The sequence below is a fragment of the Lynx canadensis genome, chromosome C1, assembly GCF_007474595.2.
Source record: "Lynx canadensis isolate LIC74 chromosome C1, mLynCan4.pri.v2, whole genome shotgun sequence".
In the NCBI taxonomy this organism is placed as follows: Eukaryota; Metazoa; Chordata; class Mammalia; order Carnivora; family Felidae; genus Lynx; species Lynx canadensis.
The window spans coordinates 57,445,208-57,459,635 of NC_044310.1; the positions used below are offsets into that span (position 1 = coordinate 57,445,208).

The 14,428-nt window shown below is 34.4% G+C and overlaps 1 protein-coding gene across 1 annotated transcript in view; it reads left to right on the plus strand.

The window, feature by feature from the left end:
• The window catches only part of LOC116737732 (leucine-rich repeat-containing protein 7-like), a 139,369-nt gene that overhangs the window by 99,158 nt on the left and 25,783 nt on the right, over window positions 1-14,428 (plus strand). The window contains exon 3 of the mRNA XM_032594085.1: window positions 435-552. Within this exon, the coding sequence (XP_032449976.1) occupies window positions 435-552 (118 nt within the window). The remainder of the gene's footprint in view (window positions 1-434; window positions 553-14,428) is intronic.

The following is a 14,428-nucleotide window of genomic DNA, read 5'->3' on the forward strand; positions in this document are numbered from 1 at the left end:
AGTACTTGCATGCCAAATAAACAACTGTCAAACATGGTTAAATGGAAGTAATACGTGGTTGCAGAGAAAGAGAATTGAGGTTACCCTGGTAGCTGTGGGAATAGAAAGGAAGGGACAACTCCAAACATATTTGAAAAAAAAAATTAATAGGATCAGAGGCAAATTGAACATTAATAGTAAACAGTAGGGGAAGAAACAGAATCCCTTGTGTTTTGAATTTGGATAGCAGAGAATAGTGATGCACTAACATGGAGATGGAAAATGAAGCATTCTGAAAAGAATTGAGAATATGAGTGTGGAAGAAGGTGAGACTTTTGCAGCTGGTCCTTTTATTACCCCATTTATAAAGATGGTGATTTGAATTTTGTTGCTGAGTTTATGTATGAATGGATTTAACCAAATTGAAATCTAATTAATCATTATTTTTTTTACAGCAATTGTTCAACTGTCAAGCTCTAAGAAAACTAAGTATTCCTGATAATGATCTTTCAAATCTGCCAACCACTATTGCTAGTTTAGTTAATCTTAAAGAACTCGACATCAGTAAAAATGGTAAGATTCTCATCTTATCTCTAAATAATTTGAATTTTTATATGAAGACATGCTTTGTTTTCTCTTAGCAAATGATATAACACTTTTTATTTGATTTTGTTTTAACTCCAAGTTAATTTTGTTGAAACGTTAAATCTTAAACTATAAATCAAAGACAGAAAACCTCTCTCCCCTCCACTTACTAATATCTCTGGCTCACTCAGGCCTCATTTCCCCCCTGTATTCAGATATGTGATTTAATCTTTTGCAGAACATTTTACTATCTTTACACCATTTATTTTCCTCATAATCAGAGTAAAATTTTTTCCTACATGTTCAGTGAGGTGTACCTATTCACTGTACTTGGAATTGAACTCCCAATTTCCCTTACTTTGCTCCATGTTTCCACATAACACTGACCATCTTCTCAGTATTATAGAATTCACTTACTTATTATGGTTACTGCCTATCTTTTCCTGCCTCAGATTGTAAATTCTGTTATTAGGCAGGAGGGATTTTTCTGTTTTGGTCACTGATATATCTATCTCAGATGTCTTGAGCAGTGGCTGGGAAATAATAAGTGCTTAGTAGTATTTGTTATATTCTGGCCAAACTCACATGTGTGGTGATGTTAATGCTGATGCTAATGTTGATGTTCATGTTGATGACATTTTCCTTTAAATGTTTGTGGGATTTCCTGTGTTCTCATATATTCATAAATCTTCCAAATTAACTTGGCTCCTTATTTTACTAGAATAAAAGAAAGATTAGTCAAAAGGGTTATGTCCAGGCACTATGAGGATATAAAACATTACCCTCAATCATTAAACAAGTTGGTTAAACGTGTGTGTGCATGTATGTGTGCATGTATGTGTGTGTGTATGTGTGTGTGTACATGTGCGTGTTGCTTTTTTTTTTTTCAGGCAGTATGTTTGGTGCCAAAGGAACAGGCGTAAACAAAACAAGTCCCTCCCTTCATGAAACTTACATTTTAATGGATGCATTAGACATTAGACAAGTAACTATGGATGATTAAATAAACAATTAGTGTGAAGATACGTTGGATGTGAAGGGCATGTATACTAGTAGAATAAATCCAGTTGCTGTGGTTAGGGAAAGTTACCCTAAGAAATGATACCTAAGTCCTGTCAGGACAAATAGAAGTTGTTATTCAGTAGCTGTAAAATTTCATTTATGCTGGATGAGTAAATTATAGAGATCCACTTTACAACATGGTGTGTATAGTTAACAATGTTGTGCAATTCAAAAATTTTTAAGAAGGTAAGTCTCATATTAAATGTTCTTACCACACAAAAAATATGGAGACACAAGGAAACTCTGAGATGTTTTGGATAAATCTGTTACCTTGTTTGTGGTGATGTTATCACTGGTATTTGCATATGTCCAAAGTCATTACGTTATATATATTCAATATGTGCAGTTCTTTGTGTATCAGTTATACTTCAATAAAGTGTTTTTTAAAAAAAAGGAAACAAAAAAATAAAGGAAAAACTAACAAGCATACTAAAAAAAAAAAAAAGAAGAAGAAGAAGCAGCTAGGTAAGACTGGTTTGACATTCTAGGTACATAAGGATCTTAATGTGTCATTAAAGACCACCAGAAAAATCTCTTGATCACATGTAAACGTAGCATACCTAAGAAACTCTGGAACATCCCATTTAAAATTAAGATCCTGCTGTTATTATCCACTAGATACACACTCTATTTCCTTTCCCCATTTCATTTTCTTTATACTATTTATGAGAAACCGACATACTACATATTTAAATTGTTTATATATTGTCTAGAGTCCCATTTACTAGAATTAAATTCAGTAATGTTCCAATTTTGTTGTTCTAGTCACTGGTATATCTTTATTGCCTAAAACAGTGTGTGGCATACTATAGAAGCTCGATAAATATTATTGATTGAATTCATGAATGTTCCTTTTGGAACATGGAACACTTGTTGATAGTACCAGTGTGAATTGCTAGTGATTTCTTCAAGTCTATGAGTCTAAGAGTCATGGAGACATCTACAGTGTCACTAGGGAAATAGGACTAACACCTATAAATAAATATCATGAGGCTGTACAATGAGATGCTTAAGTATATGGCACAAGTTACAATGATAAATTCTTAGAAAATTAAGACTATTTTATTAGGGAATTATTCAATAAAGGCTATGGATTGAGGAAGTGAGAACATTTCATTTGAAGAAAACAGTATGCAAACGGGGACACACACATCTCTCTACACCAACCTGACTTACCACTTGGAGGGTTTTCAGGAAGACAATTCTAAAAGGACCACATGTTGACTTAGAATAGCAACTAAATTTAGATCCATTGAAAGATGACATTACATCTACCTTTATTAAGAATAGATTTATAGGCCACATATTTGTGTGGATTGATATTTTGGTACATATATATTGCTTATATATTTACATATATTAACACATCAAGTTCTATTTTGAAATTACAATTTATGAAAAATATTATATGGACAAATATAATGCATCCCTTGGTCTTCAGTCAGCTTTAGCTGAGTATTCTGAGTAAATAAATATCTATTTTTTAAGAGGATTAGAAAAAACTTTTCTAAATATAAACATGAAATTCCTAAGAAATATGTTATTTTTATAATTATCTCCTAGTGGCCCTCTTGCATCAAGACATTTTTGTTGCCAGGAAGTGAATTGAGAGTTGTATGTCCTCAATTCAGAAAGAACTCTGTGAGCATCCTTAGAAGTCCTTGTGAATATTATTAGGGACTTTTTGCTGTGCTTATGGTCTCTATGTTCTGGAAATATTTATGCAAAAATACATGCTAGACATGGCAAAATAATCTGCAAAGTTAGCAGCACAAAAGGTTTGAGGAACACGATGATACATCAGCCATTGCTAAAAGTTACACAAACAGTAAAAGATTTTGACACATCAATACTTTCACAAAATTGTACCTAAAAAAGCTATCCCTGAAATCTGTGGCAGAGATCTAGATAGTTACTTAAGAGCCATAACTCATCCTTTGGGAATCTGTCAAGGGAAGAAAGACTAGATAGGAAAAAGTAAGGGCAGTGTCAGCATCACCGTTGACAAGGTTGGAATAGTCCTGGTGGAAGAGTCAAGGCATGAGAGAATATAATCTGCATTGGCATTTAGGTACAGACAGTAGAATGATTAATTTGAGGCAGGGACTCACTTAAGTACTAGTCAATCTAGGTAAAAATTTGCTTGAAATGTGCTTGAATTTGATATGTGACCTTTTATGACAAAACTAATTCACTCGGAGGCTGATTTTAATTGTCCATGTGGCCCCCAATCTTTACTTTTCACATCCATTTCTGCCACTTGAAATCCTGTTCACTGTTTAACTTCCATAATTTAAAATTACTCTTTTATATTAAAACATTAGATAAGTTAACTATTGTGTATAGAAAACATCTACACTATTTGTGTGAATAGCTTTCATCTACCTCTCTAACCACAACTCCAAAGGACCCATATCCCCTTGCATTTCATCCTCAGGTAATGCCAGATTGTTGTTCCCAAATGCATCAGACTGGCTACTCATGACACAAGGAAACAATACTATTTTGTCTGCCCAAAATATTCCTTCCTTCCCACTGCTGTAACTCCTCAACCAGAGTCCTCATCACCTTTAAGAGACATTTCAGATGTGATTTATTCTGAGATACATTCCTGACCTTTATACACAAAGAGAATTAATTGTTCATTCGTCTGTGATAACTTTATGCCTTGTATATATTTTCATTTTGAACTTATCTCATTGTTTAATTTCTGTATACCCTTATATATATGATTATATTATGCAACTCTTGAAATCAGGCACTATCTTATTCATTTCTGTATTTGGAGCTGCTAAAACAAAGGCCAGCAACCATGGCAAGTGCTCAGTAAATATTTGGCAAATAAATAAACATTATACAGAAGCATTTTTAAACAAATATACACTTGTATATTTATATTATATTCCATTAGGGACCTACATAGAATAGGGTCCCCACCTGCTATCCTGGGGAACTGTTAAGTGTAACTGAGTGCTGGAAAAGATGGAAATGGCACTGTAATACATAATGAATAACTACTAAAATCAGCACTAACCTGACATGTAATAATATATTTAATATCTTTGCTCTCTGGAATAATGACTACTTTGTGTCAAGTTTTGGTCTCTTCCTTGAGCTTCAGACTGGTATAGCCAACTGCAGGCTGAACATAGCCATAATACGTTTCACAAACACCCCAAACATTGTATTTAAAACCAAATGTCATCTACCCTAACCTGCACTGTTAGAATTTCACTGTTACATTAGAGAATCTACGTTGTAGCCTATGTCAACTGAAGTACATTAAATAGGAGAATAACCTAGCCATATCTGCAATTTAGAAAGAGTGCTAACGCTACTTTGTGAAGGATGAGTTTGGTAATGGTGGTGGGAATAGGGGGGATAGGGAGACCAATTAGAAGGCTACTTAAGTAGTCTAGCAAAGAGACAAAGGGACTAAATTAAGATTGTAACAATGGGAATGGTGAGAAGGAAACAGACATGTTTCCTCCATGTGCATTGAGGAGATAATTTGCAAGATTTGGTAACTGAATGCATATGGGAGTTGAAGGAAAGAATGGATTTTTACATTGAATGCCTACAAGTATTTCATTCCACGCATGTTTCTGAAATTTGTCCTTAAATGATCAATGTACATGTAATGATACTTTAGTAGCTAAAGTATCAATATTCCCACTGTTAATGTTCTTGCCAACATTTGGGATTATTAGATATTTTAAGTGTTGGCTAATCAGATGAATATATAAGGGTAGATTGGTCATTTGTATTTCCATAATCACCAGTAAAGTTGGCATTTTTAAATTTCTTTTTATTGGCAAGTGTAGATTCTTTCTTTACAAATTGTCTTTTTGGCACATTTTCATTTTGGCCCATTTTATTTCTTTTATTGTTTGTCTGTTAGGTTCCTGGTGATTCAAAAGATCTATTTACTGTGAACACTTTTTCCTTGTTAGTTAAATGGGCTACAAATATTATCTCCCAATTTGTGGTTTGTCTTTTCACTTTGCTTAGGATGCCATTTGTCATGGAGAAGTTGCCAATTTCAATGTAATAAAATTTGTCACTCTTTCCTTTATAGTCTGTATTTTTAAAGCTTATTTAAGAACTTCTTTCCTACTTTAATATCATAAATATATTTCTCTATATTTTCTTCCAAAAGTATTAGTTTTTCTTTTCACATTGAGGCCCTTAATCCATTGCAACTTACTTTCCTATGCTGTATATAATCAAAATTTATTTTTTCCATATGAGTAAGATGATTAATTGGTCCAGCAACATTTATTACATCATCCCTTGTTTCCTCATTAATTTTTAATTCAACCTCTTTTACATATGAAAGACATTTTTTTCCAAACTCTTTCCTGCCCTGTCAGCTCACTTGCCTGTTCCTGTGCCAATATCACATTTTTATGATCACTATAACTAATATTAAGTTTCAATATCTGATAACCCAAGACCTCATTTTTTTCCTTTTCAAGAGTGCCTTGCTATTCTTGGTATTCAACTCTTCCATATGAATTTTAGTTTTAACTTCTTGAAATTTTTAAACAATTTATTGGCATTTTTTAATCGGCTTGGATTAAAGATTAATTTGGGAAGAAATGATATGTTTGTGACAGTAACTATTGTAATCTATGAGCATACTATGGAACTTTAGCTTTATTTAAGTCTTATTTTGTGTCTTTCAATAAGGTTTTGTGATTTCCTTCAAGAGAGACTTTCACACATTTTGTCAAGAGTTATCTCTAAGCAGTTTAAGTTGCTAGTTTATGTTGTATTCATTTTTTAAAAGTGATTTTTACAGCTTTAGTTCATGTTATATGGAAACATTATTAATTTTCATATTTTAATCTTACATTCAGCAATGGTGCTGAATTGTAAGTTCTCATACATAACCACTAGATTCTTTTGAATTTTTTATGTATAAAATTATATTTTCTGCATGTGACAGGTTTTTCTTTCCCACCCTTTATATGTTTATATATTTTGAGTCATTTTTTAATAAGTTATAATTTCCAAGGAAATCACCTATCCCATCATGTAGATACTCAATTTTATTGTCAAACATCACCCATAGGCTTCTCTTATGTGTTTCATATATCTCTACCATATCAGTGGCCATTTGTTCCTTTGTATTTCTAATACTGTTTACTCATGACATCTTTTACTTTAAAAAAAAAAATTTAAACATTTATTTATTATTGAGAGACAGAGACAGACAGAGCATGAGAATGGGAGGGGCAGAGAGAGGGAGAGACACAGAATCCAAAGCAGGCTCCAGGCTCTGAGCTGTCAGCATAGAGCCTGAAACGGGGCCTGAACTCACAAACCACAAGATCATGACCTGAGCCAAAGTCCAGTGCTTAACTGACTGAGCCAACCAGGTGTCCCATGTCTTTTACTTTTCTTTTTTTTAATCATTCATCCTGCCAGAAGTTTTTCTACTTTACTAACTTTTCAAATAATACTCTTTGGCATGTTAGTGTCTCTATTGGTTGGCTTGTTTATTTTCCATCATTGATTTTTACTTTTCTATTTCCAACTGCAGCAATGTTTATCATTCTCCTCCTTTCTTAGGATTTACTCAGTTACTTTCAGTATTCTAACATATTTGAGACTTTTTTAGTCATCACATTATTCTTATTGAACTATATTGCAGACTACATGGTCTAGATTATACTGATTTCTCGTTATTGACTTTCACATTGTGGCCAAGTGTATTGTCAATTTTATAAATATTTGGTTTTGTTTGTAATAAAAATACATATTTGTGTTGCCTGGGTGGCTCAGTTGGTTGGGCTTGTGAGTTTGAGCCCTACATCAGGCTCTTTGCTGACAGCCCAGATCCTAGAGCCTGCTTCAGATTCTGTGGCTCCCTCTCTCTCTACCCCACCCCCTGCTTGCACTCTGTCTCTCTCTGTCTTCAAAAAATAAATAAGTGTTAAAAAAATACGTATTCTCTGGTTATTGAGTACACACTAAGGATCTACTAATAATATAATATAATTACATAAGATGATTAGATATAGATAGATATAGATATAGATATAGATATAGATATAGATATAGATAGATACATATATAAAGACACAGAGAGGGGAGAGAGACAAGTAAATAAACATTCATGCTGCATTTAAATCACCCTTCCTCTCTTAAGTCTTTTTGTTACCAAAACTACATGCAGCAATCCATGGGTAAATGCATCACTTTCCATGCCAATGGATTTTTTATTATTTATTCGTTAGATCTTAATTCAGTAGTAAAATAAAAATCCTGTTCATCAGAGATAAACACATTTTATGATATTGTGATCTCTGAATAAATAGTCTGTGCCTTTTTGTAGAGCTGATACATGGTCATAATGGAGTAAATTGTTTTATATGGTAAAGCAAGACAATGAATGATAAGGTTTAATTAGGCAGTGGTTCAGTTTTAAGTCTGATGTTGATTTATCATAGCTTCAGAGAGACTGATGCTATAATTTAACGACTTTAATGAAAATGAATTAACATGAAAGCCCTTCCTAATTCTGCAGCAATTAAGTGATTTTTCTCTCATCCTCTAAAACTTATTTCTATGCAAGAAGAGATTTGAACAGCATCATAGTGGGCAAAATCACTATTGTTAGTTAAAATGAAAGGCAATCAGAGTTGAAGGCATTATTATGTGTTTTACTAACTTGCCAATTATTCCACCCTTTCCCTAAATGCATGCAAAACACTAAGGACAAATAATATCCTCAACTTTCTATGAGAGTGAGTTTCTCTCAAACACACTAGAAAAAGAAGAAATGAGCAGCCAATTATATGATAAAAATCTTTAAAATTTTCAGCATAAGAGAAAGAGATTCAAGAAGTATGTATATAAATTCTTAGGGAAGTCTATTTTGGGATGCTTTATTATGAGCTGGGGAGAATATGTTACCATGCAGTTGTTCTCAATTAACAATAAATATGCTTTTTGGTGTTTGGCAAATCATTGGACCGTTTGTTTAGAGTAAAGCATATTATTTTGCCCTATTAAATGGCTCGCTCACAACACTCTTAATGTGTTATTTATCTGAAAATCACTAGCACTTGCCTTACTCTAAAACAGGTTTCCTTTCTACAAAGCCCATTTCTACACAAGATTACAGTGTTAAAATAAACTAAGGATTGACTCCCTGTATTTCCATTAGAGAATATGATGGCAACAAATACCAGGCCTGTGTCCTTGTCACCTTCTCAGCCTGATGCCAGGGCTTTTAACTTTTTCTGATGTCTTCGTCAGGAAATAAAATCAACAAGCAATGCTTATGTGTATTATCTGGATTTACTCCACGGGGTATGGAGTTTACAATCGGGTAATATAATATATATTTTTAAAAAGGAATTACCCTCACCTTCTCATCATTCTGAGGTCTGTTCTGTCACCTAAACTGAAAACTTTTCCTTGAGTAACAGCAGAGCCTTTTCTGAGCTGAGTGATTAACCTGTTTTCTGTGTCTTTGTAAATCCTGGAAAATTGTAAGAGAAAAACATTGAACTGATAATGAAGCATGTGAGCCCTCTCTCTACTACTCTGACTCCCTCCCCGCATCAGTATAAACTCCTTGAGAACAATAACTGCTATACCACACACTCCTTCTCCATCCTCAGTGGCCACATCAATGTCCAGGCAGTAAGTGCTCAATGAAGTGGTTGATTGATAATGAAGGAAGAATTCATCGATCGACTATGAAGTTAGATTATGAAGCAGTTCATTTCACTGTTAAGAATGTTTGTTTTTCAATGTGCTTATTTTTGAAATAGAGAAAGGGAGAGAGGGAATCAGGTATCATTCATTAACTCATTTTATCTATGTGAGATTTATTCCTCTGTGAATCAACTCATTGTTGGTCAAGGTCACAGAGACTTCTCAAAATGTTTGCCAGACATGTCCCTAAGGCAGAATCAGTTGCCTGACTGTCTGGAATTATTCATTAGCGTACCTGCATTTGGTTTTTCTCTTCATAATACCACTAAAATAGACATAGTCTTGCAGGAGACTGTTTGATTATCCTTGCTTACCTTCCTACCGAGTTCTCCATTCTCTTCACCAGAGTGGTTAGAGGTAAAGCAAACCATTCCAGTCTGTTTATTCTTCTTGTTTTTTTCTCTCTCTTTCTTTTAAGGTGTAATTTGCCTATACAGTTTCTCACAAATTTAGTAATCTAATTCCTGACTGTGTTTCCTTTCTCACGCAGTAGATTGCTCCCTCTGAAATCTCCCTATAATCATTGCTTCCTACTCAGTGGAGTATTGCCTCATTTACCAAATATCTTTGGGGAATGAGGGTTTATATACAAACTAATTTTCCAAAATAAAATTATAATTTATCCTTCTATATATCAAAATATTTAATTTTATTTAATCATTCTGGTTGGAAATTGTTCCAAGGATGTTTCATATTGCATTATCTTCTTTAAATTGGTGTAATTAATGCAATTTAAATTTTCCAGGTTGATTTGAGTTCATCATGGGCTGTCTTATTGAACTTTTATTTTTAATATGTGTAGCTGCTTGCCTCTAAGAAAGATAAGAATGATAGACTTGAATAGTTCTGTTATTAATTTTGTAGTTTTTCCCATCATCCCTTCTATTATCAGATTATCAGTTATAATTTATTCATACTGGCACCCCTTCCTATTTGTTCCTTCTAATAACTGTCAGTTGAATGGTATATAAGGAATACAAACATTCTGAACTAGGTTTATAGCACTTGTTGCAGATATGTTAAATTCAGAGATAAGGAACCTTATTCTTGAGCACTATACTTAAAGTTTCAGGAAGTTGATACCATCTGAAATTTGACTGAAGGTAATTATACAACAAATGCAGTTTACTATGCACCATGTAAGAATGCTATGTAGTCAATAATGAATGTGCACTAAATTCAGAGTTCCAGAAAGTTTAGCTTGTTTGTAGTTGACGTAGACAGTATGTATGGAACAAATGCAATATATAGTGCTTTGTTATAAATGCTACCTTACGAATCTTGGGTAGCTAAGACTTATACCCCAAAGTAGTTTAAACCCTAGATTTGATGGAGGCAGCTTAACATAGATAAAATTTGATAGTATTTGGAATAAGGTTGGCCTTGTTTCAAATCCTGGCTTCCCCCGCAAGCCTCAGTTTCTTCATTAGTTAAATGGGAGTAATAAACCACTTTATAAAATTGTTATAAATATGAAATAAAGCAAGGTGCTTAAAACTTGTCCTCAAAAATTCTCTTTTTATCTGCTCCTAAATCTAATCCAATTTACTAGATATATAAATAGCCTGCCTGCCTGCCTTCTCAAAATTGAAAACAAAATAGCAATTATAAAAATCGGTATCACAAAATAGCATATAAAAATATTAAAATTTTCTAAATTTATTTTCTTCCTTTATTTTATACAAGACATAATATTGAAGTTTTTGTCTTTTATCAGCATATGGCACTTATATCACATAGTGAACCATTTAGACTGATGATATCTGTGAAATTCAGTAAACAAGTTTTTCAATATGCACTATCCACAACTATTATCATGCATACTAATTCATACAAAAATTATAAGCAACAAAAATAAATTTGGTTATTAAAGAGGGTCTTCTTTTTAAAAAAAAAGTTTATTTATTTTGAGAGAGAGGGAGAGAGAGTGAGGGAGAGAGAGAGAGGGAGAGAGAGAATGAGCAAGTGTGAGCAGGACAGAGAGAGGGAGAGAGAGAATCCCAAACAGGCTCCATCCACACTGTTAATGTAGAGTCCAATGCAGGGCTCGATCTCACAAACCATGAGATCATGACCTGAGCCAAAATGAAGAGTCGGATGCTTAACTGACTGAGCCATCCAGGCACCCCAGTAATAAACATAAATTTTAATGCATTAGAGAACACTAAATCATTCCAAATTTGGTATTTGTAGGAAGTCTTTTATGTTTTTTGCTAAATATTTATCTTAGAGAGAGAGAGAGACAGACATAGCATGAGTGGGGGTGAGGGGATTGCAGAGAGAGAGGGCGACACAGAACTCAAAGCAGGCTTCAGACTCCGAGCTGTCAGCACAGATACAGACGTAGAGCTCAAACTCAGGAGCCACAAGATCACGACCTGAGCCGAAGTCGGACACTTAACCAACAGGCCACCCAGGCACCCCAATTTTATGTTTGAATAGAAAGAGATACCTTTCAATCTAAGCCCTCTGACTAAAATCAAGTTTCTTTCCATATTTGTAAAGTATTTTAGTTCATTGCTTCAAGGTATTGATGTGAAAATATAATTAGATCCAATTTAATAAACACTGACTTTTCATTGTTTTCCTAGGTCTGATCTAGGTACTGTCAGGAATATTAAGAAATTCATGTCAACTGATGAATCTCACTCTCTAACTCCATCCTCCTATTTTTCCAGATGACTTTCTCTTATAGCTCGAAACATGATTTAGCCCTGTCAGAACCACCAATCTATTAATATTCTGACATATCTTTCCAGCTTTGCCTTTTTGTTCATATATTTTCTTTTTCCCTCTTTACATGGCTTGGATTCTGTGGTCACTTGTCAAATGATACCCTTGACATCTTTCCTCCTTTTATATCACTGTGCTGCCTCAGTAAAATTACAAACCTGGTTGAACCCAACTCTCTACCTATTGCTAAAAGGATCTGGAAAAAACATTCAATCACACTGATATCACTTTAAATTCATGATTGAAAATCTGAAATGCAGCCTTAACACTTCTCCAAAGTCACGTTTTACTTCCTTAATCCATTGCCTCTCCTCTTCTTGTGATTATTTCATTTGTTTTACTCTTTCTTCAAACTCCCATACCTTCTCTCCTATCTTTATGGCTACTGATTCTACTCCACTGAGAAAATCAAAGCTCTCGGATGATAACTTCCCCCAGACACTTACCATCATATCTACCCATCCACAAGCATCTGCACTCGTATTCTCTGATTCCTGCCCATTAGTACAGATGAACTATTCCTGTTCCTCTCTGAAGCCACTGAATAACCACCCTCTCTTGCCTACCCATGGATATCACTCCAACAATTCTCCTTGCTTTCTACTACATAATTAAGGTTTTTTTCTGCTTGTTTACTCTAATTGGTGTATGCACATGCTGTTATTTTTCCATTCTAAACAAAACTTCTTAGCTCCTCTTTCCTGAATGACTCCCCCTCCCCCTGCTTGTAGCAAAAGCACTAGGTGGGGTTGTCTGTATTCTCTATCTACAATTTTGTTCCTCTTCCTCTCTCAAACCACTCTTATCTTCAAGCCCACTACTCCGATAACATCATTCCAGTCAAGATCACCCTGATTTCTTCATTACTAAATCTACAGGCAGTTTTTGGTCATCATTTCACTTGACCTATCAGCATCATTTCAAACAACTGATCACTTCTTCCCACTTGATACGTTTACTTCATTTGGCTTTTAGAAGTCAATACTTACTAATTATCTGTCCCATCTGTCAGATTGATCTTGTTCAGTCTCCTATGTTGATTCTTCCTCTTCTCCCTATCCTCATTTTGGAGTCCTTCATGGTTTGGTTCTTGGTCCTCTTTTCTTCATTATCTCACTCACATCATTGGTGTTCATATTTTGTCTCATGGTTAAATACTATCTATGTAATCATGGATCCCCAGTTTTTTGACCTACAGTCTAGACTTCTCTCCTAAACTCTAGATTCATAAAAAACAACTACCTGACATCTCCTCTTAGAAGTCTCAAATTACACATGTCCAAAAAATGAACTGTTTATCTTCTCTTCAAAGCCTACTTCACATATTGCTTTTTCTCATCTAAGTTAAAGGCAACCCCTTCATCCAAGTTGCTTGAGCAAAAAAGCCTACAGTCATCCTTGATTCCCTTTTTTTTTTTTTTTTTCATACTCCAGATCTAATCTATCAGGAAATCCTATTGGTCTTACATTCAAAATACATTCAGGCTCCATTCATTTCTCTCTCCTTCCACTACTTTCACCCAGAAGTAGACCACCATCAACTCTTTTCATGTTTTACTATACAGCCTCCAGTTGTCCTCCCTCTTACAAAGGCCACCTTACTCGGGAACCAAAGTGATCCTCTCAAATTATAAATTAGATCATAATACACTCATGTCCTTCAATGTCACTTTATTTCATTCAGAGTAAGAACCAAAGTCCTTGCAATGGCTTAAGAAGCCCCAAATGGGTTGACACCCTCATCTGCTCACCCACATACACAACCTTATTATCCCTCTGACTTAATGTTTTGCTACTTTACTCTTCCTGGCTGTGTTTTAACCACTCTGGACTCCTTGCTATTTCTAGAATACACCAGGCATACTCAGGCCTTATAGAATTTTCACTATTTATTCCCTGTGCCTGAAAGGCTTTTACTTTCCACCCTCAGACATCCAGTCATATGTGTCTCTATCTCTCTCAGTTTCAAGTCCTTGCTCAAATGCCATCTTCCCAATCAATGAGGCTTACCCTATCACCCTGGTTAACTTGGACATTCCCAGGTATTTCTGATCCTTTTCATTCTGCTCTAATTATCTTTTCCCATAGCATTTCTCATTGCTAAGATACTATATAATTTTATACATTTATATTTCTATTAATTATCTTTGTTTTATTATACAAATTTCTCTGATAGAATATATGAGCTCCACAAATGAAGAGAATGTGTCCTTCTTTTTTATGCTATATCCCCAATATTTCTTTAATGTTTATTTTTGAGAGAGAGAGAGAGAGAGAGAGAGAGAGAGAGAGAGAGAGAATGAGTGCGGGTGGGGAAGAGAGAGAGGGAGACACA